This window comes from Myodes glareolus, chromosome 7, assembly GCF_982192425.1.
Source record: "Myodes glareolus chromosome 7, mMyoGla1.1, whole genome shotgun sequence".
NCBI lineage: Eukaryota > Metazoa > Chordata > Mammalia > Rodentia > Cricetidae > Myodes > Myodes glareolus.
Window position 1 is genome coordinate 94,113,457 of NC_142032.1, and position 21,167 is coordinate 94,134,623.

General features: G+C 35.5%; 1 protein-coding gene across 6 annotated transcripts in view; it reads left to right on the forward strand.

Annotated features, from left to right (window-relative positions):
• The window catches only part of Sbf2 (SET binding factor 2), a 382,011-nt gene that overhangs the window by 124,356 nt on the left and 236,488 nt on the right, over positions 1-21,167 (forward strand). For 4 of the 6 annotated variants that reach the window (XM_085692888.2, XM_085692889.2, XM_085692890.2 and 1 more), the window contains exons 4-6: positions 17,675-17,794; positions 19,511-19,621; positions 20,167-20,272. In XM_085692888.2, the coding sequence (XP_085549014.2) occupies positions 17,675-17,794; positions 19,511-19,621; positions 20,167-20,272 (337 nt within the window). Of the gene's footprint in view, positions 1-17,674; positions 17,795-19,510; positions 19,622-20,166; positions 20,273-21,167 lie in introns of those variants that run through there. The other 2 variants (XM_085692891.2, XM_085692893.2) reach the window with 2 other exon arrangements.

Below are 21,167 nucleotides of genomic sequence, written 5' to 3' on the forward strand. Positions count from 1 at the left end.
GGGTGGTTTATTTCAAAACAAGGTTTCACTGTAGCTTTGGAACCTGTTCTGGAACTAGCTTTGTAGACCAGGCTGGCCTCAAACTCACAGAGATGCACCTGCCTTTGCCTCCCGAGTGCTGGGATTAACACCATCTATTAGGCTCTTATAGTCTTTCTGTTGCCTCTCCCATATAGATCCCCAATGTTTGAGGTGAAGGGATTGATAAAGACATCCCATTTAGGGCTTAGTGTTCCAAAGTCTCTTGGTTCTGTACATTGTCCAGTTTGGGGTTTCTGCTAAATATCACTGACTCCAAGAAGAAACTTTTCTGAAGAGAGTTAAACGATGTTCTGTGGGAATATCAGTATACCATTAGGCATCATTTTATTGCTATGTTCTTTTTAGTAGAATAATGTAAGTAGCTTTTCCCCTAGAGCCTATTACTTAACTAGTCTCAGATTCTTGGACACTTTAGCAGTGTCAGGTATGGGATTTGTCTCACAGGGTGACCCTTAATCATAAGGGTCCCATAAAATTTGCTCCCATAAAATTTGTGCCATTATTACACCATTATATCCTGCAGGCAGGTCACTGTTGTGTATCACAGGGTTTGTAGCCGGAGATATTGATGATTATTTTCCTCTTCTCATAGCATGCAAAGTACCTTACAAGAACATAAACTCCAGTCAGTAGGGATGAAGCTTCTAGTTTGGCACCAGCTTCATTTCACTATGTTCAGTGACATAAAATTGTGTCATAAAGAACAACCAGTAGTCTTGGAAATAGCTTGTGATGTTTGTGTGGGGGAGCTATAGGACTTCTTTGGCCAATGACTCAACAATCCATTCCTAGCACTGGAGATTTTATTTGATAGCTTAAGATGTCTAGTTGGCATATTGTTTCCTCCACATTATATGGGGAGTCCATTAAAATTCCTTTCATATATGTTATATTTTAGGACGCTTCTACAGTGGTATGTTTCCATATGGCTTCTCAATAGGCCTTTAATGTTTGTTGTCTTTCCTCGTATTCTTTCCTGTACTCTGTCATTCCAACCCTCTTTCCCATTTAATCTTTCTATTCACATTTTCTGTTATCTCTTTATAACACTCCACTCCCCTTCTTTGCATAATCCCCTCTTCCTTCCTTGTTTCTTACTAGTTACTTATAAGATGGAAAAATCTCCCATGTTCCTATATCAGTAGGATTAAAATTGTGAAAACGGCTAACCTACCAAAACAATCTATGAATTCAGTGCAGTACCCCTCAAAATTCCAACACAATTCTTTGCAAAAATTAAAAAAAATCAATCATCAACTCTGTGTAGAAATACAAAAAAACCCAAGATATCTAAAATGAGCCTGAATATTAAAGAACTACTGACCATCTCACAGAGCCATATTAACAAAAACAGCTTGATGTTGGCATAAAAACTGGCATGTTGAACCTCAAGTTCCAGCCATACTGCTGTTGGGTATATACTCAAAGGATGCTCAATCTTATCACAAGGACATGTACTCAACTATGTTCATAGCAGCATTACTTGTAATAGCCAGAACCTGGAAACAACATAAATGCCCCTCAGGTGAAGAATGGATAAAGATAATGTGGTACATTTACACAATGGAGTACTACACAGTGATAAAAAAACGACATCTTGAAAGTAATATGCAAATGGATGAATATAGAAGAAATCTTATTGATTGAGGTAACCCACACCCAGAAAGACAAATAGAATATGTACTTACTTATAAGTGGCTTCTAGACATAAAGCAAAGAAAAAAAATATATAGTTCACAGCCCCAGACAACCTAGGCAATTAAGAGGACCCAAAGAGAGACATGGATCTGCATAGGAAGGAGTAAAAGACAAGATTTCCTGAGTAAATTGGGAGCATGGGGGGGGAGGGCACAGGAGTGGGTAGAAGGGGAGGAGAAAGAAGGGAGAGGAGAAGAGAAAAAAATGTATAGATCAATAAAAACAATAAAAAAAATCTCAGACATGTTGAACAATGGAATCCAATCGAAGAACCAGACACAATTCAACACACTTGCAGATACTTGTTCTTTTTAACAAAGAAGCCAAGAATGTACACTGGAAAAAGATTTGCATCTTCAACAAATGTTCTAGTCATGCTGGAAGACTGCATGTAGAAGGAATAAAATGGATTTGTGCCTTTTACTCTGCACAAAACTCAGCTACAAATGGACCAAGTACCCCAACATAAGGCCAGATACACTGAATCTGAGAGAAGAGTATGTGTGGAATAGCCTTTATTCACTGGTGGTGTGGGAGGTCCTTCTGTCTATGTGTTGCTTTTATTGGCTAATGAATAAAGAAACTGCCTTGGCCTGTTGATAGGGCAGAACTTAGGTAGGTGGGGAAAATTGGACTGCATGTTGGGAGAAAGAAGGGTGAGAGTCAGAGAGAAGCCATGAAGTCACCAGAGACAGATGCTGGAAATTTTACCCGGTAAGCCACAGCCTTAATTAATTAATTAAGCCATTAGATTAATAGATTAATAGAAATGGGTTAAGCTAATATGTAAGAGTTAGCCAATAAGAAGCTAGAGCTAATGGGCCAGACGGTGTTTTAATGAATACAGTTTCTGTGTGATTATTTTGGGTCTAAGCTAGCCAGGAGGCTGGGAAGAATAAGTGACCTGCTCCAACACACTGGCACAGGAAAGGAATTTTTGAACAAAACACCATTATCACAGACACCAAGAACAGCAACAACTAAGAAATGGGACCTCTTAAAGCTAAAAAGTTTCTATACAGCAAAAGATACCATCATCCAAGCAAATTGGCAGCCTACAGAATAAGAAAAAAAAATGTTTACCAATTACAGATCTGATAGAGGATTAGTGTCTAGAATAAAGAAGTTTTAAAAAAATAAAAACTAACCATTAAGAAAATAAATAACCCAACTAGAAAATGGGGGTATAAAACTAAACAGACAGTTCTTACAAACTGAAACAGAAATGAGTGAGATTCTCTTAAAGGAATATTAAAGATGGTTAACATACTTAGCCATTAGGAAAATACAAATTAAAACTACCTTGAGATTTCATTTACCCTAATAGGAATGTGCAAAGTAATAAAACAAGTAGTAGCACATGCTGGTGAGTACGTGGGGAAGAGAACACTTATTCATTGCTGGTGCGAGTGCAAAGTATTATAACCACTATCAAAATCAAGGTGGAAATTCCACAAAAGTTGAAAATTTAACTACTAAAAAATCCAGCTATGCTACTGGATAGCTTCTACATCTTACTTGATCATCTATGTTCATTGCTGCTCTATTCATAATAGACAGAAATTAGAAACAGGCTAGGTATACACCAACTGATGAGAGGATAATGGAAATGCGATAAATTTACACAGTAGAATATTAGTCAGCTATTACAGAGAATTAAATTTCCAGGTAAGTGGATTAAACTAGAGACAGTCGTTCTGAGTGAGATACTCAGACTCAAAAAGATCATTGGCTTTTTCCCCCCTTTCTTCTTAAGAAAGACTCCCTCTGTGTTGCTCTGGCTGGCCTATGTAGATCAGACTGGCATAATATTCCCAGAGATTACCTGCTTTGGTTCCCCAAGTCTGGTATTAAAGGTGTGTGCCACTATGTCCAACCCTTTGGGTTCAGGCTTCCTTACTCTGCTCAGAAACATATCATTGATTAATAGCTTCCGTGATTTCCATGCTCATGTTCTCCCATGTCTGGCCAGTGGCCACTTTCTAAGTTAGGTCTCATTGGTTTTGTGGTTTGCTTTTTATGTAAACACTTTAAAACTTTGTTGTAACAAGCTCTAATCCAACACTTAGCCTTCTCTAGCATCAGCCTGAAATGAGACATTTTGTTAGGGAGCCTTGTCTTCTCTGTGATGAGTTAACCCTGGAAGCCATGATCTGGCTTCTTGTGTGCTTTGAATCAGTGTCTTATTAGCTTCACTTTCGTTTAGCTCAGGTGTTTGTACACCTGCCATTTTAAAAGAACCAAAAAATTACAATTTATTTTTTACAGATGACTTAAAAAAATTTAAAGCCTGTTTCCTTTTGAGTTTTTTTCAGTCCTGAAAATACAAACACGTTATCAGGATTCTGTCTTTGTATGATGTGCTAGGTGCCACCTGAAGTTGTAAGCCTCCTTTTCTGTGTTGGAAACTAATTATTGTCATCTGTGTTTGTTCTAAGTGAGATGTAAACCATGAGGTAGAATTCCGGGTGGGGCAGTAAACTAAAAGATGTTCCTTTCTAGGTCATTAGTGACATCTTTTTTACTTTTGGCACTGTTTTTAGTGAATGTGTTTTTCTTTTATTTTTGGATCATATTAACAGTTCAAAATAGATCTTAACTCATTTGGCATGAATTACTTAATATGAAATGTACTATGACACATTGCTTGGAATACTAAAGAGAAGGAATTTCAGGACTTACTCCATCCAAAGTAAAATTGTGCAATCTAAAAAATACTGGCTCTTTTATCTTTTCCAAAATACAGTAACATGCTCAGTAATCATAAGCAAAACTTTGGAATTGAACTTTTGATAATGTGTTTCCAAAATTATCCAACTAGATAATATGAACTTGACTTTTTTTTTAAGTAATGAGTAAAATATAACATCTGATATTTATTCCTTTGATGAAATATATATGTTCTTTTCTTTATTTTTGTATCTAAGTATTTTATGTGTTTGATTTCTGAATCAATAATAATGAAATTCTCAGTAAAGACATTTGTTGTATCAGCAAATTAATTGCCTTTAAAGAAATAGAGTGGGGGGTTAATGAGGATGATTTGGGGAGGTAAGATGAAGGATGAAAAAGAAAAAGACACAGAAGCCATAACATACTCTTTTGTGTTTTTATCTCAGTGGGCATAAAATTGGGCTCTGGAAGCAAACAAAACATTCAGATGCAAAATTATCCCAAAGTACAACAGGAGTACTACCGAGTTTATAGAAATCTAAGTAGATGTTTGAAAATCAAGTGCTAAGAAGAAGAGCAAACTGGGCAAAAATTTAGAGACAAGAAACAAATGTATGAGGTTTTATGACAATTAAGGCTTGACATATTCTAGATACTGTGCCAAAAGTTTAGTAGTGCTTTATCTCATTCCACTGTATGTAGCACATCAGGTAATCTCATTTTAGTCTCTCTGTTATATTCCATTTTACAGATGATACTAAAACCTTAACCCAGGATAGTAAAAGGACTTGACTCTGTCTTAAAGAGTGAGATACTAAACATACACTATAGCACTACAGAGATTACCTCAGTGTGCAATTGATTCAAGAATAGGAGAGGTGATGGGCATAACAGATATAATTGAGAAGCACAGTCAAGCACGTAACATATCAGTATCTTACAAAGGAAGCATGAAGTTGGTGGATGTCTGTACATATCCTTAGATTCTGTGGTTGTTTTGTAAGTGAATTTTGTCATAGAATCCTGCTCTGCTGTCATGTACTGTCCTTGTGTTTCAGCCTTCTGAGCCTTGGGATTAAGGCCAGTGCTATCACACCTGATGAATCTTTACATTTCACCAAATGATACTAAGCCACTGGGAGGCTAATTTGAGGAAACAAGAAATTTGTTCATAATATCATAAAACAATTGCAAGCTACTAAGGAATCACCTGAAAAACTGAATAAATAATAGATTTCTAAACTGTCCTTAAACAAGAAAATGTGAACAGTGGAGAAAATTACATTATCAAAGTAAATTGTGCTCATTCTAAAATATTTGAAACATAAAGGGAAAGAAAGTAAGACAGAAAAAATAATGGTGTTTTTGGAAGCAAGAATTTTTTATTAAAATAGTTATACACCTATCTGCCATATATTTCTATGCAAGTAAATTCTTAATGTTTATTTTTTGTTGTGTAGATATTATAACTAATACTGAGATTAATGTCTTTTGGGTGGAGGGGAATTATTGACTCCTTTGAGAAGGAACAATGTTGTTCTCCCTTTTTCAACAAGAAATGAAGAATCACCAAGTATGGAAACTGGTTTGCCGATTGTATGACAAGCATCATGCAGTCTTACTCCAGAGACTACTTAGACCATAACCAACAAAAAAGTCTAGGAAAAGCTACCTTAAGTGACTTGATAGAGACATAGAAAATTTGGAATATTTACATGTTCTGAATTTGTTTGTGTTTGCCATTAGGTAATTTGTAACACATGCAAGTCTTATAATGGTGAACATGAAGCTTTTAATGTGGCTGTTTATCTGTGCCTTTCCTTTTACAAAGGAGAATTGGCAAATTGACAGTATGCCAAATTTTAAGTTTCTTTGCTATTCCTTATAAATACTTCTTGTAGGGAAAACTACCACTGAATAAATATGTCACATGCTTGAAATTATAAGATATAATTAAATTAAAAAAGCTTTTGAGAACAAGCTTCCAAAATCCAAGAATATCAGATGTCTTTTCCTTATATTGACTATTGAAGACTAACAAGAACTTCAGTAAAAACTATGTCAACAGGTTGTATTTATGTATGCATACACACATACGTCAGACAATTGGAAAGGAGAGGCTATCAATATGAGACAGGCTGGGGAATGGAAGGTGTTGGAAGGGGCTTTGAGAGGGACTGGAAAGAGAAGGGAAGGGAGAAAATCATATGTTAACTAAAAATATGTGAGAAGAAAATTTTAAATATAAAAAATAACTATTTAAACACAAGAAAGATTTATTATCATCAAAGAAGAAGTTTGATCCCATTTCTAACTTGATAGTTTTACTTCTGTGATACGGTCTCCCTTAAACAGTTGTTTGCTGAACCAACTCCCTTATCTCCTACAAAGGTTACATGTAAGCATATATAGGAATAAGAGGGCTAATCCAAGTTAAGAGACTGTAACCCAGAAATGCTTTTCATGAGCTGTGTAACCTTAGCAGGTCATTTGGACTTTCTAGACATGACTGTTGATTTGTGCAGTGATAATAGACGTAGATATTTTAGTTTAACTTTTACTGTATTATTTTTGCCATGCTAATTTGCCTAATTTTCAATATGTATCCAAGTTTTTAATTATGTGTTTAAAATTTAAGTATATATAAATCCCCACCCAAGTAGTCAAAGAATACTATTCCAGGTGCTATCGTGTATATAGCATACTAATTGGAGGAAAGTACATTGTAAATTTAATTGTATGATGCATATTTATAGACAGATATACTGTTTTTTTTAAGGGATGTTTGAAAAAACCATGTTTCATTGTAAATAAATGCTTTGGTGTATATTTCTAACTAAAGTAAATTTGAAGTCTTGATCTTCGAGTTTACTTTAGTTTTTAGCTTTTCTATCAGGAATTCTAGGAAAACACATTAAATATAAGAACTAGAGAACTTAGCTGGACATGGTGATGCATGCCTTTAATACTAGTACTTGGGAAGCAGGTGGAAGCCAGTTTAGAGCAGCAGCAGGCAGATCTCTGTGAGTTCAAGGCGAGCAGGTTTACCTAATGAGTTCCATGACAGTCAGGGCTGTGTAAAGAGACCCTGTCTTAAAAGAAGAAGAAAAAAAAATGAAAGAAAAGAAAAAGGTCTCTGTAGTCTATCTAACAGTATTAATACAGCAGTTTGCGTTAAGAAATAATCACATTTTATTCTTAAATTTTTCACTAATCTTAGACAGGAAAAGGAACTTTAAAAGTGATCATTGACTCTAGTGGCTCACAAAATCACATTTGTAAATATAGGAAGAATTAATTTTAAAATGATTTGTTGTGCTTGAAAGACGTGAAACTTTTGTGCTGTTTCTTATCTTTCCTGAAGGGTTTGTTTCTTGTCCTAATTATCTCGTGTCCTCAAAAGTTAAGTGTTATTCAATAGTATTTCTCTCAAATTTCACATTTTATAGCCATTCCTAAATTGGCTTATTTTTATATATGCCAAAGAATTCTCAAGTAATCAAACAGTTGGACATGAATTACATGTGTTTTTAGCATAATGAACAGAAACATGTCAGTATGGCAGTAACCGTATCTCTTAGTTTATGCTGATTAACTCAATTAATCAACATTAATTAATCAGTATTAATTCTGACTTACTAGCTATTAGTTGATGAGCAAAAGTTGTTTTCAATACTATATTTAGTAAAACTTATATAAATAAAAGGTACCAGAAATTAAAACTATATTATCATCATGCTCTTTGATATTAAAATTAATTTTCAGATTTATTTTTCTAAACTATAACAATAAATAGGCAACAAATTTTAGTTTAGTGTATGTAACGTAAAAATTTAGTTTAGGTTGCTTTTTAAAAGTATATAGATTAAAAATTGTAAATCTAAATGGCAGTTAATTAAGGTGCATTAAATTAAAGCTAGTCAAGGTACAAAATGTGTTGCATTAAAGTTCAACCTTTTTGGCTTCCCTTATTGTTGGATTTCCTTTTTTATTTTGCCTGTTACTACTCTGATTATCTTTTTATGTTCTGATGATCAGTTTGTTCTTTTAAACCCCATTTTACTGCTGTGGGCTTCACAGAGTCCCTTCTCAGACATGTGACTCTGACCTTTAGTTGTAAAATTGTTTTGACTGGTGCTGTTTTTTCACCTGTGTTGCTCTTAGCATCTACGTGACACTGAATTTCCTGACAATAGAGGCTGTGCCCTATCCTTTTGTGACAGGTGCTGTATGGCTAATGAGCTATAAATGTTTAATAAATAAACAGACACTAATACATTGCTATTTACTTAAAAACCTTAGCCCTTTGTTTTAAAAATAATACAAATGTAAATATTTTAGAAAATTATTTTGCTCTGGGTGTTCATATATTTTTATGTGATCCATATCAAATGTAATCCAATGGCCTACAGGCATTTGAAATACAGTCTTCTAGACACCTTTCATATTCAATGTGCGAACAAACATAATATAGATAACTGTATTTTCCATATAGATAATCCTTTAAAAGCTTGTGTATGATATATTCTGATGTCAGTGTACTTATAGTTGCCTCTAAATTGTTTTATAGTCACTATTTCTGGTGACTTCTTGCTATCCTTTTATAAAAGAGGAGGACAAGAACAGATTGAAAAGGAGTAAACTCATATATATTGTCTTTGACATATGCAAAATTCATTGCTTTCTTAATATTGCTCATTCTTTATTCTATTCTCCCCACTAGTTTGCTTGTTTTCTTTGATGCAGTTATTGGATTTACTCAATATTTGTTTGAACACAAAGCTTAGTTACCCCTTTTCTTCTTTCGTTATCCACGTTCTAGCCATCCACAAATCCTGTCTGCACACTCCACTTCCAGATGGTCTGCTCCTTTCACTCTAGTCACCATACCAGGACTTGTCCACAGCCTTCTGAGGTCTACTTTTGCCTCCTAACAAGCTGCTTGACACTTTCCATCAGATTAATCATTTAAAAACAAACTTGGGATCTCTCTTCTTTTAGTCCATGGCATTCAGAATAAAAACTCAAATGTAATCTGTGAGCTCTGAATAATCAGCCCCTATATCCTACTCCAGTTACTTGCCAGTCCTGCTGCTGAGACTGCCCTGCATCATTTCCATTTGCTTGTGTGTCTAAATGTCTGCTTAAATAATCTGACCAGCAACATTTCCCACCTTCAGATATTATTTTCTTTCCCCAGTTACTCTCATCACATTAGTGCCTAGAACATGATAAATACCCAGTAAAATAATGCTAAATGTATATATATATATATATATATATATATATATGCCTTCAGTCATCTTTGCTAGTTGTACACCATCTCTACAACCTCTCTAGATCACTGTCTGCTTGTTAAGAAGTTAAACTAGATGTTTCTCTAAGGTCCTTTATAATGCAATATAAACTCTGGAGCCAGACTTTAGTTTTAAGATTTATTAACTTTGGCCACACAGTGGTGGCACACACCTTTAGTCCTAGGACTCGGGAGGCAGAGGCAGGCAGATCTCTGTGAGTTTGAGGCCAGCTAGTTCAGGACAGGTTCTAAAGCTACAGAGAAACTCTGTCTCAAAAAACCAAAAAAAAAGTTATTAACTTTGAACAAATTCTTAACCTTTTCATACTTACGATTTGTTCCTCTATATATAGAACATACTAATAATAGTACCTACCTTTGAGGGTTGTTGGAAGGGTGTAATGAGATGATGTAGTTAGGAACAAAGGTCTTGGAGGTAGAGAGATAGCTTGGTGGTTACAAGCACTGGCTCTTCCAAAGGACCTGGGTTCGATTTTCAGCACTCACATAACAGCTCACAACTATCCTATGGGATCCAAAGCCCTCTTCTGGCACCCATGGACATTTGCATGCTCATGGTATACAGACATACATGCAGGCAGAATACCTATTCATATAAAATTAATAAAGTTTAAAATGAGATAGAATGCAGGTCTCTAGGGACAGAGATTTGGAATCTAGTCCACTATTAAGTCTATAAACTAGAACAGTATGTGACACATAGTATGTGTTCCATAGGGTATTATTTACTTTAACTTTTATAATAAACTTCACACATTTCCCATATTTTAAAATTGTTGGGAATGCCTATCTTTTCAAATCTAAACGTCTGTTTGGAAGGAAGATACTTTAAAGTAAACCATATTTATTACATCATTTCACTTATAAACATTTTGTGTGTATCTCCATTTGAATGATGGATGGATTGATTGATTTGGTTGGTTTTGTGAGATTGGTTATCTACCTAGCCCTGCCTGTTCTGGAATTCATTATGTAGACCATGTTGGCCTCAGATTCAAAGGATTCTGCCTTGTACCTGGGCTTGGTAGGGCATGCCTTTAAATCCTAGCTCTCTGAAGGCAAAGGCAGGTGGATCCTGAGTTAGAGTCCAGTCTGGTCCTCAAAGCACAAAGCAAGTTCAAGGATAGCTAAGGATACATGGGGGAGAGTGGAAAGAAATCTGCCTGCCTCTGTCTCCATATGCTGGGATTAAAGGCATGTCCCACCACATCTGGTGATTAAATTCAATTTTAAAGCTAGAATACCTCTAAGATTGTGTGTTGTATCTATTGTTGTTTGAGTGATGGTACCACAGAACATTTGGTCCAAGTAGTGCCTGTCTCGTACTGTTGATGACCATTACTGCCCCTTTTTTTGCTAGGAATCACCAACAAGTTTCTGAATCTGTCTTTCCTTCTACATTGACTAGATCATCTCAGAGACAGCTGTGTTCCATCAGTTATAGACAGAAAAGACATTTCATTTTTAATTTTCAGAGTAGTAGATTAGTGTCCTAATAACCTTCAGTAGTGACCACTTAAATTATAATTATGAACGCATGATTTTTTATATATTTCATGGGTCTTAAATAATCTGTACTTGTAATTCATTTTGATACTATTAATCTTTCACAGAGTCTTTACTTTTTGATACAATAAGATGAACATTATTAATTATTTTGTGCATTTCTTGACCCTGAAGTAGAATGTCATTTCTCCAAGGAATTTTGTTCTTTTTAAAATGGGAAATAACATTTGATAATCTTTTATTATGTTAATGAGTTTTTAACATGCTATTTAAAGTGCTAATGAATGTTTATAAATTATAGCACAGCATTGTCATATAAGAACTGTGTTGGCTGATCTGTTTTATTATAGCAATTTTGTTTTATATTAATGATATAGTTTATAAGAACAATGATTGAGAAAATGTAGTCCCTGTGTCACCAGGGAACTTGTTAGAAATATAAATTGTCATACTCTACTTCATACCCACTAAATGAGAAATGCTGTTGGTGGCATCCAAAAATCTTTATTTGCACAAACTTATAGGTGTGCTTTTGGTGCACACTAAAGTTTGAGAACCACAATCTAGAGGACATTGAGAATAGAAGGAGTGTAGCCGGGCCGTGGTGGTACACGCCTTTAATCCAAGCACTTGGGAAGCAAAGGCAGGTGGATCTCTAAGTTCGAGGCCAGCCTGGTCTACAGAGTGAGTTCCAGGACACACACCAAAGCTACATAGAAACCCTGTCTTGAAAAACCAAAACCAAAAAAAAAAAAAAGGAAAAAAAAAAGAAAAAGAAAAAGAATAGAAGGATTGTAGGTGTGTGAGAATAACTGTGCAGTACCCTGTTGTCAAGCACCCTATCTGTTAAAGTCTTATATTTGTGAAACAGGAGAATTAATGGAACAGATGTCAACAAGATTAGCCTATTTATGAACAATAAGTATTATTCCCACCTACCCTTCTAAAGACATAGGGCATATACACAGATGTTTCACACATTTTTGCCTGTGAGTGTGTATTAATGACAGTCTTTTCTAGATGTGTGTTCCAATAAGATATTAGGTCTGGGGGCGGGGGGAAAAAGGGACCTAAAATCAAGAAGCACTGTATGATATGTCTCCTGCTTGAAATTACATATCAGAGCCAGAAGTCATGCTGTAAAAATACCCTTTTTAACTTTCCTTAATTTATTGTTTCTAAAATTCTTTGGTTAGAAGGCCCTTTAGCTAAGTAACCTCTGGCAGCTTGTAGGGAACACTAGAAAGTAACGATTTGTAAGAGGTTTTTTAGGTTTTGGTTTTGACACGACCGTGATTTACAGCAGCAACAGCTTTCTGGTTAGTAAGTTGCTCTACAGTTGAATTTCCTGCCTTGCTAGTACTGTAGAGTCAGGAGCTGTGCTATTATTACACAGACAAGGCTGCAGTATATTGCCTTTTCCAGAAGAAGTGTGTGCTTGTGAATCTGGTCATTTCCAGGATGGACATTGCCAGGATGGACCAGGTTTTATCATGTGAACATTCCATTGTGGTTAAATAATTATTTGGCAAAAAGTGAGGAATCTTTTCAGGGGGATTTTATAGTTTAAAGATTTTTTGTGACTATTTAGACTCCTTTTTCTAATTCTGGAATGTTTAAAGTCCTTGTTTGACTAAGGAAACTCAGTGCAATGGCACGTGGTAAGAAAGTATATTTCAAAAAGAAAATGTAGAACTTAATTTGTTTTGTTTTGTTTGAGACGTGATTCCAGCTGTCCTGGAACTCACTCTATATACAAGGCTGGCCTCAAACTCACAGAGATCTGCCTGCCTCTGCTTCCTGAGTGCAGGGATTAAAGGTGTGCATTCATTTTTTTATAGAAGGATAAAAATAATGTGCAAGGATAAAAACTACTTCTAGCTGGGCGGTGGTGACACACACCTTTAATCCCAGCACTCAGGAAGCAGAGGCAGGCAGATCTCTGTGAGTTCAAGGTCAACCTGGTCATTAGAGCGAGTTTCAGGACAAGCAGGCCTATACAGAGAAATTCTGTTTCAGAAAACCAAAACCAAACCAAACCAAAACAGAATCAAAAACTAAATATTTAAAGAAATGTGGAAAGATTTGTAGGATAATGTGGTATTAGTAAAAATGAATATAATAGAGAGACGTCTAATTCTGCATTTACTCTGATATGAAAATAAAACATCATGGTATAACAAAAAATGTGGTTTAAGTGTCCAAAATGGATACTAATATTAACTTCCAGATGCTAGAGCCTCTCAGTTCTATGGAGTCATCACATGAAATCGGCCAGAGTACCTTTTAGCGTTGCATTTTGGGATGTGTTTGAAGGGCAATAACATTTTGGAAATACATTATATAAAAAGGTGTTAATTTAGCCCATATGGAAGCATGGGGACTCTCTGCATATTAGGACTATATGGTGTGGAGAGTCTCACACACTTCATTGTAATAATCACTAGACAAATACCTACTAATAGATAAGGTGTGACAAGTGATTCCAAGATAGATAAAGATGAGGTGGGTCTGGAGAGATTGATCCATAGGAAAAAGAACTGGCTTCTCTTCTAAAGGACCAGGGTTCAATTCCCAGTACTTACTTGGCAACTCACAACCATCTATAGTTCCTGTCCCAGATGATCTGATTTCCTCCTTCTTCTGTATTCCTCAGTCACCAGGCAGGCATGTACTGAAAAAAATCAAACAAACAGACAAAATACTATGACACATAAAAGAAAATTTAAAAGATGAGATGGGCTTCCAAATCAATGCAAGATAATTCAGTAAATGTCATTTATGGTAAATTTACAGCTTTAGTGGGGCATACTGAAAATAAAAAAAAACAACTCTAGGGTAGACGGCTTATAATGTTGAGCTAGCTAATGTAACAATATTTTGGCAATATCAAATTTCAAAGCATCATAAAATCTCTCAAGTATGTTTAATTTCCTGCTCATTTTTTAGTAAAAATTTTCATTGTTAAGTATACAAGCCAAGCTTAACATGGTTGTTCATGCTCGTAATCCCAGCACTCAAGAAGCTGAGGCAGGAGGATTGCTATGAGCTCAGGCCATCTCAGGCTACATATAAGTTTCAAGCTATTCTGGAATACAGTGAAACCCTGCCTCAAAACAAAACATTCAAACCCATGTCACTGATAATTATTACACAAGATAGTTTAGCCTCAAAATAGAAGAAGCATTATTTCCATGACCTGATAAATTATTTCTAGAAAAAATTATTGAAGTATTATATTATCTTTAAAAATACTTTATTTTACTCAACAACTGTCTGCATACTTTTTTTTCTTCAAAATGGACTTATGATTGTTTCTTTAAACTTGGGGCATTGTGTTTTTGGGGGTGGAGAGGAATGCCTACAGGAATGTATGCACATACACACATACTTAGTTTTGGGAGATTGAGCTTGGGTCCTTGTGCATGCTAAGCACAGGCTTACTAATGAACTTCATCCCCAACCTTCAGGGCATTGGTTCTTAGAATACAGTTACTGGGTTAAGAATAACAGCATTTCAGGATTTTTAAAGTAAAACTCAGTATCTGTAAGGAAAATCAGTGTAGAAATGTAAAATGTGAGGTTTTTACTTAATACCGATTTACATTCTATTGACTCCTTTTTTGTTAATAATTTGTGGTTATTTAACTAACAAACATCTTTAAGTAATGGCTACACATTCTGTTTTGTATTTTGGGTAAAGTAGTCTCATGGTCATTTATTTGAAATGGCCACCTGCTTACTCGAATTGTCCTTTAATGATACTCTAGGACAATTATCACAATCTCATAAAAATGTGGATAGGTTTATCTGTTCCATAAATTTCAGTCATTTTGCCATTTTGAGTTTTTTAGTAATCCATAAAGACCATGATTCATTAAGTTTGGAAATCTTAGTAAATTAATAATCATCACTTTTCTATTATTTTTAATGATTTCAAAATACAACCAGACTCATTTTATTTATTCTTTGTATCAAATCAGTGGTGTAGGAGGTCCTTCTGTTTGTGTGTTGCTTTCATTGGCTAATGAATAAAGAAACTGCCTTGACCTAGTTGATAGGACAGAACTTAGGTAGGCGGAGAAGATATTCTGGGAGGAAGAAGGGCAGAGTCAGAGAAGCTATGGATCCTCTGCAGGAGATGGACGCTGATTAGAATCTCTGGTAAGCCACTGCCATATGGCAATACACAGATTAGTGTCGCTGGATTAAACTAATATGTAAGAGTTAGCCAATAAGAAGTTAGAGCTAATGGCCAAGCAGTGTTTTGATTAATACAGTTTCTGTGTGGTTATTTCGGGTGTAAGCTAACCTGGTGGCCGGGACGAATAAGCAGGCCCTCTCCTTGCAACAAATCAAGATCTTTCTCTTTCAAGAGCATATGGACCTTTGTGTGTGTGTGTGTGTGTGTGTGTGTGTGTGTGTGTGTAGTAGTAGTAGTAGTAGTAGTAGTAGTAGTAGAGTTTGTGTGTTTCTCTTCTTTGAGTTGTGGTTGTGAAGGGTCGCTCGATGTCTGGGTTATTGTAGGCAGTGTTGGCAATGTTGGATTCCTTGGGTTGCGATTTTCCTTCTATTACTTTCTGTAAGGCTGGATTTGTGGCTACGAATTGTTTAAATTTATTTTTATCCTGGAATATTTTGTTTTCTCCATTGATAGTGAACGATAGCTTGGCTGGGTATAGTAGTCTGGGTTTGCATCCATGGTCTCTTAGTTTCTGCAGTACCTCTATCCAGGACCTTCTGGCTTTCATGATTTCCATAGAGAAGTCCGGTGTAAGCCTGATAGGTTTACCTTTATAAGTTACTTGACCTTTTTCCTTTGCAGCTCTTAATATTCTTTCTTTAATCTGTATGTTTTGTGTTTTGATTATTATATGGCGAGGGGATTTTTTTTTTGATCCAGTCTATTCGGTGTTCTGTATGCTTCTTGAACCTTCATAGGAATATCGTTCTTTAGGTTGGGAAAGTTTTCTTCTATAATTTTGTTGAATATATTTTCTGGGCCTTTGATCTGCAATTCTTCTCCCTCTTCAATCCCTATTATTCTTAGATTTGGTTTTTTTATTGTGTCCCAGATTTCTTGAATGTTTTGTGAAGAGAATTTATTGGATTTGCCGCTTTCTTTGATCAGAGCGTTTATTTTCTCTATGGTATCTTCAGAATCTGAGATTTGTTCTTCTATCTCTTGTATTCTATTGGTTATGCTTGATTCTGTAGTCTCCATTCGTTTACCATGAAATACATGGTGCTCTGGTCACAGTACGGCAATATTTATGCGTGCCACTGCCGGAGTCATAGTGCAGCCAGATGTTGAAATTCTTCCTGCTTAGTAACTTCTCGAACAACTATCCAAATTCACAATCTCTCCTAGGACCTCTTCTTTAACTGTGATACGTACTAGAAGTGGGACTTGGCCACCATGAGATTTAGTGTGAAGATGTACATGCTAATGGCAGTGTGTGGTTCTTGCGGTGGGCACAAGTCAGCACACTACTTCACCTTGTGCTTTGTCTCCCACCCTTGTACTCACAAAGCATGTTCGAGGCCTTCATGGATCTTGGTCTTGACTTTGCCCCCATCCAAAGATTGGTTTTTGTTTTATGTGAATGGGTGTTTTGACTACTTATGTTTATGTAACACCTGCATGTAGTGCCATGAGGCTAGAAGAGAGCTTCAAATCCCCTGGAACTGGAGTTACAGATAGTTAGGAGCCCCCAAGTGGGGTCTAGAATCTAACTGGGTCCTCTGGAAGACCAGCCAGTGTTTTTAACCCTTAGCATTCCAAATAATATTTTTGCAGGCTTATTGACTAGTAGTTAGTTGTTGAAACTTAGGCTGTTTTTTTTCTTCCAATTTTGGGTTTGTTTGTTTTTTTTTGTAACTCTACTTTAAATTTTAACCATTTATAAGCCTACATTTTCACGACATACTTCCTGTTCAAAGTGTTTTCTTTTTAAGGAAACTGTTATTGTTGTGTGTGAACAGAAGCACTTGACAACGCAGTGTGCTTTACTTCTAGAGGACTGAGCTTTCTGCAGGCCTAAGAATCCCCACAGGAGGAAAATATTGGGCCAAATAGGAAAACAAATGAAAATAAATGCATTATTTTTAAAATAGACTTTTCTCATTCTTTTAAAGACTGATTTTCCACTTAAATAAGTAACATTTTTAATTGTTTGGATCATTACTTAAGATTAATTTATACATGTCTTACCTTGATGCCTCAGAAATGAAACTCAAAGTTGGTATATATATCTGTAACGTAAGGAGCTTTGAAAAACAATGAAAGAAATATTTCTTACTTTGTCATTTCTTGCCTAGTATTTGTAATTAATTTGGATTCTTATAAATTATGTGTATGCTATGTTCTTTGAATATATTGTATGAATTATGAACCTAGGAGGCTTTGTACATTGATTGTAATTTCTCTTTTTCCAGGGAACAAAGAAGGAAGATATTGAAGGTGAAGAAGTGTCTGCTTTAATTCAACCTGCAGAAGTATTTGCTCCCAAAAGCCTCGTCTTAGTATCCAGATTAGACTACCCAGAAATTTTTAGGGTAAAGAACTCAGTTGTCATTTTTAATCTATATTATTGTATAAATCCGTTTTGAATAAACTAAGGCAACAAGATTTCTTGCATTAGAAATCCTGTTAGAGTGAGTTAGTGACTCACCAATAAAATGAGAACGGTGTGAGGTGAAAAAACAAATTTGTATTGGATGAAAGCCACCATTAGTCAGTTAACATAGCTAGTCACACTAATAAGAATAGGTTTGTTTTAAAACAGGCCTCATGTTAAGTAAATGGAAGATTATAAATCATAAGAATAATTTGATTACCTTCAAGAAATTTAAAACATACACATAACCTAACAACTGTGAACATGTTTATTAAGTTTGTGATCTTAGGCTACAGTAAATAGGATAATGTGAGATTTCAGATAATTCTGATCCTGTCTTTAAAATATTGTTTAAAGCCATGCGTGATGACCCATGTTAGTATTCTAGTATTTAAAAGGCAGAGACAAGAGATCCAAAGTCCTAGGCAAGCCTGGCCTACATAGTGAGACACCACTTGTTCCTTACAGATTTCTCTCTTTTTTTTTAAACTAAGATAATTATAAATATAAACATAAAATATATAAAAATATCAAATATAAAAATGTATGAAATTGTAAATATCTGCACTGATACTCAAGCATAAAAACTAGAAGGTGAGTTTATGCATTTTAGAATAAATAGCACCCTCACTAGTACAGTGACAGTTAGGACTCCTTTAGTGTGTTTTGTGACATACTATTTAGTGTGTGTGTGTGTGTGTGTGTGTGTGTGTGTGTGTGTGTGATTACTTCATACTGTAAATTAGTGACAATTACTAATTTTTTAGGCACAAATTTCAGTAAGCTAAAAGATTGATTGAGTGTGTATGTTAGGACCAAGAAAAGATACCAGTCAGAAAAGAGCTTGCTGTACCAACAACAGGATGTGAATTTAGATCCCAGCAGTCCTGTAAAAAGCCAAGCACGGGACTGGCCACATGTCTGACCTCAGTGCTGGGATGGAGGAAATAGTTCAGGCAGACAGGAGGGTTGGAAAGCTCACAGGCCAGCCAGTCCAACTGAACCCATGAGTTCCAGATTCAGTGAGAGACCCTGTTTCAAAATATAAGGTAGGGAGCTACTGAAGAAAACTGTTGGAATCCTTCTCTAGCTTCCATGTGTACACATGAGCACACACATCCTAAACACAAGTAAAATAAGGAAAATAGAGTTTGCATTTTATCTTATTTCACCACTTACTGTCTTCTGAGCTCAAAGTATTAATCTTACTATCTTGCTTGCTTTGCTGTTCATTGTTATAATTCTTAGACTTTAAGGTTCTATAAATATTCTGGATTTATAAGAACCATAAAACAGTATCTCTGAATTTTTATCTTGAAATATGGAGTTCTTAAAATAAGTTAGAAACAACCAGGCAAACTGTATAGAAAACAACAATTCAGCCTTGCAAATTAGCTGGAGTGGTTATCTTAACAGAGATACCTGTTTTACAAATTATGGCTTTCTGCTTTCTATAAACTCATCTTGGAAGCTCATGTGGGTGTTCTGCTCCTACAGAAAAATTTAATAAACTTAATTTATTGCTTAAGATTTGTTTCATGTTCAATGTAGAGTATAATTTCAGTGTTCCAAAGAGACATTTTCCTTGAAGAGATGTCACTATTTATTTTTAGTGACACTGCCATGAAATGACTGCATGCACCTCTCTCTGCAGGCTTGCTTGGGTTTGATCTATACTGTGTACGTGGACAGCCTGAGTGTCTCTTTGGAAAGTCTCATAGCAAATCTTTGTGCTTGCCTTGTCCCAGCTGCTGGAGGATCTCAGGTAAATGAATGAAAGACAGATAAACCTTTTTTTTTTTTTTTTTTTTGCTCCCTCCAGGTGACTTGATTCATGAAGAAAGAGAAAGAAGTTTTTAAATGCTTTTGTTTTAAAGAGGATCCTATGTTATAGGAGCCTGCTCATTCATTCCCGGCTGCTCAGACCCAAAATAATTACTCAGAAACTGTATTAATTAAAACACTGCTTGGCCAGTGACTCTAGCATATTCCTAGTAAGCGCTTATATATTAAATTAACCAATTTCTATTATTTTATATTTTACCATAAGGGTTGTGGCCTACCGACAAGGTTCCAGCTGACAGCTTGCATCTTTCTCCTCTGGCAGCTCCATGGCTTCTCTGCAGCTCCATTTTTAGTCAGTTAAAATTGTCAGTGATTTTTGTGTCTCATCTACTAAGTTTTCAACTTTCATGGACTGAATTTTCTGATATTTTAAGTTGTACACAGTGTAACTTGTTTGCTTTAGGTTATATGTTACTGCTTCCTATTGTCTCTTATGACTTTATATATGTTTCTCTCATTATGCAGAAACTATTTTCCTTGGGTGCAGGAGACAGACAGCTGATCCAGACTCCTTTACATGACAGTCTTCCTGTCACAGGCACTAGTGTGGCTCTTTTATTTCAGCAATTAGGTATGTCTTATCCTGGATTTTAAAATAATGTTCTTATAGACACCTATGGATGGAAAAAAAAGATTTAAGTTAGTTTCACCTGATGTGATAAAGAAAATATAAAGAAACCATGTGTTATCTATTTTAGCTTAGCTGTGCCAGGAGGAGAGAAGAATGGAGCAAGCTTCCTGAGGGACTTACTTTTGTATCACCCCTTTGGCATTGTTTGGATATTTGGGAGCAACTTACAGCAAAGAAAGGGATAGATAAAGGACACTTGGCATTTACTACTTGATATGATTGTATAACTTAAGACCATCTCTAGATGATCACATCAGGTGTTACAGCTGGTCAAAAGATTCCCTGCCTGCATATTTGAAGAGATATAGAGGAACTGGAACATTGTTCTTTGTTAACTAAAATGTGAAAAGCTACCTTGGACTACAGTTTGTTTATTTGTTTAAGTTAAGAGTATTCCTAGGCATTTACCCAAAGAAAATGATAATACATATCTATAAAGATATTTACACATAAATGTCCATAGCCATTGTATGATAGTAAAAAAAATGAAAGCAGTCTTAGTGTTCACTAAAGGTAATAGAGAGTTAATATTAGAAATATATTAAATTCTGTGATGTGTACATGGGTCTGGGAGCACAGAACAGGACTATAATATATGAAGCATATGTATCTCAATAAAGGTGAAACTACTATGGGCTTGTAAAGCCTCTAAGGGAACATTTTGAAGCTGCTTGGAGTTTAAAAAATTTTAAGTCCAAGTAATAAAAACACAGCAATTTTAAAAAATGTTTATTTACCTTTGAAAATTTCAAACATGTATTTAATAGATCATGGTCAGATCCACCCCCCTTCTCTCTCCCTATGAATTCCCTCAGGACCCACCATTGTATCTCCC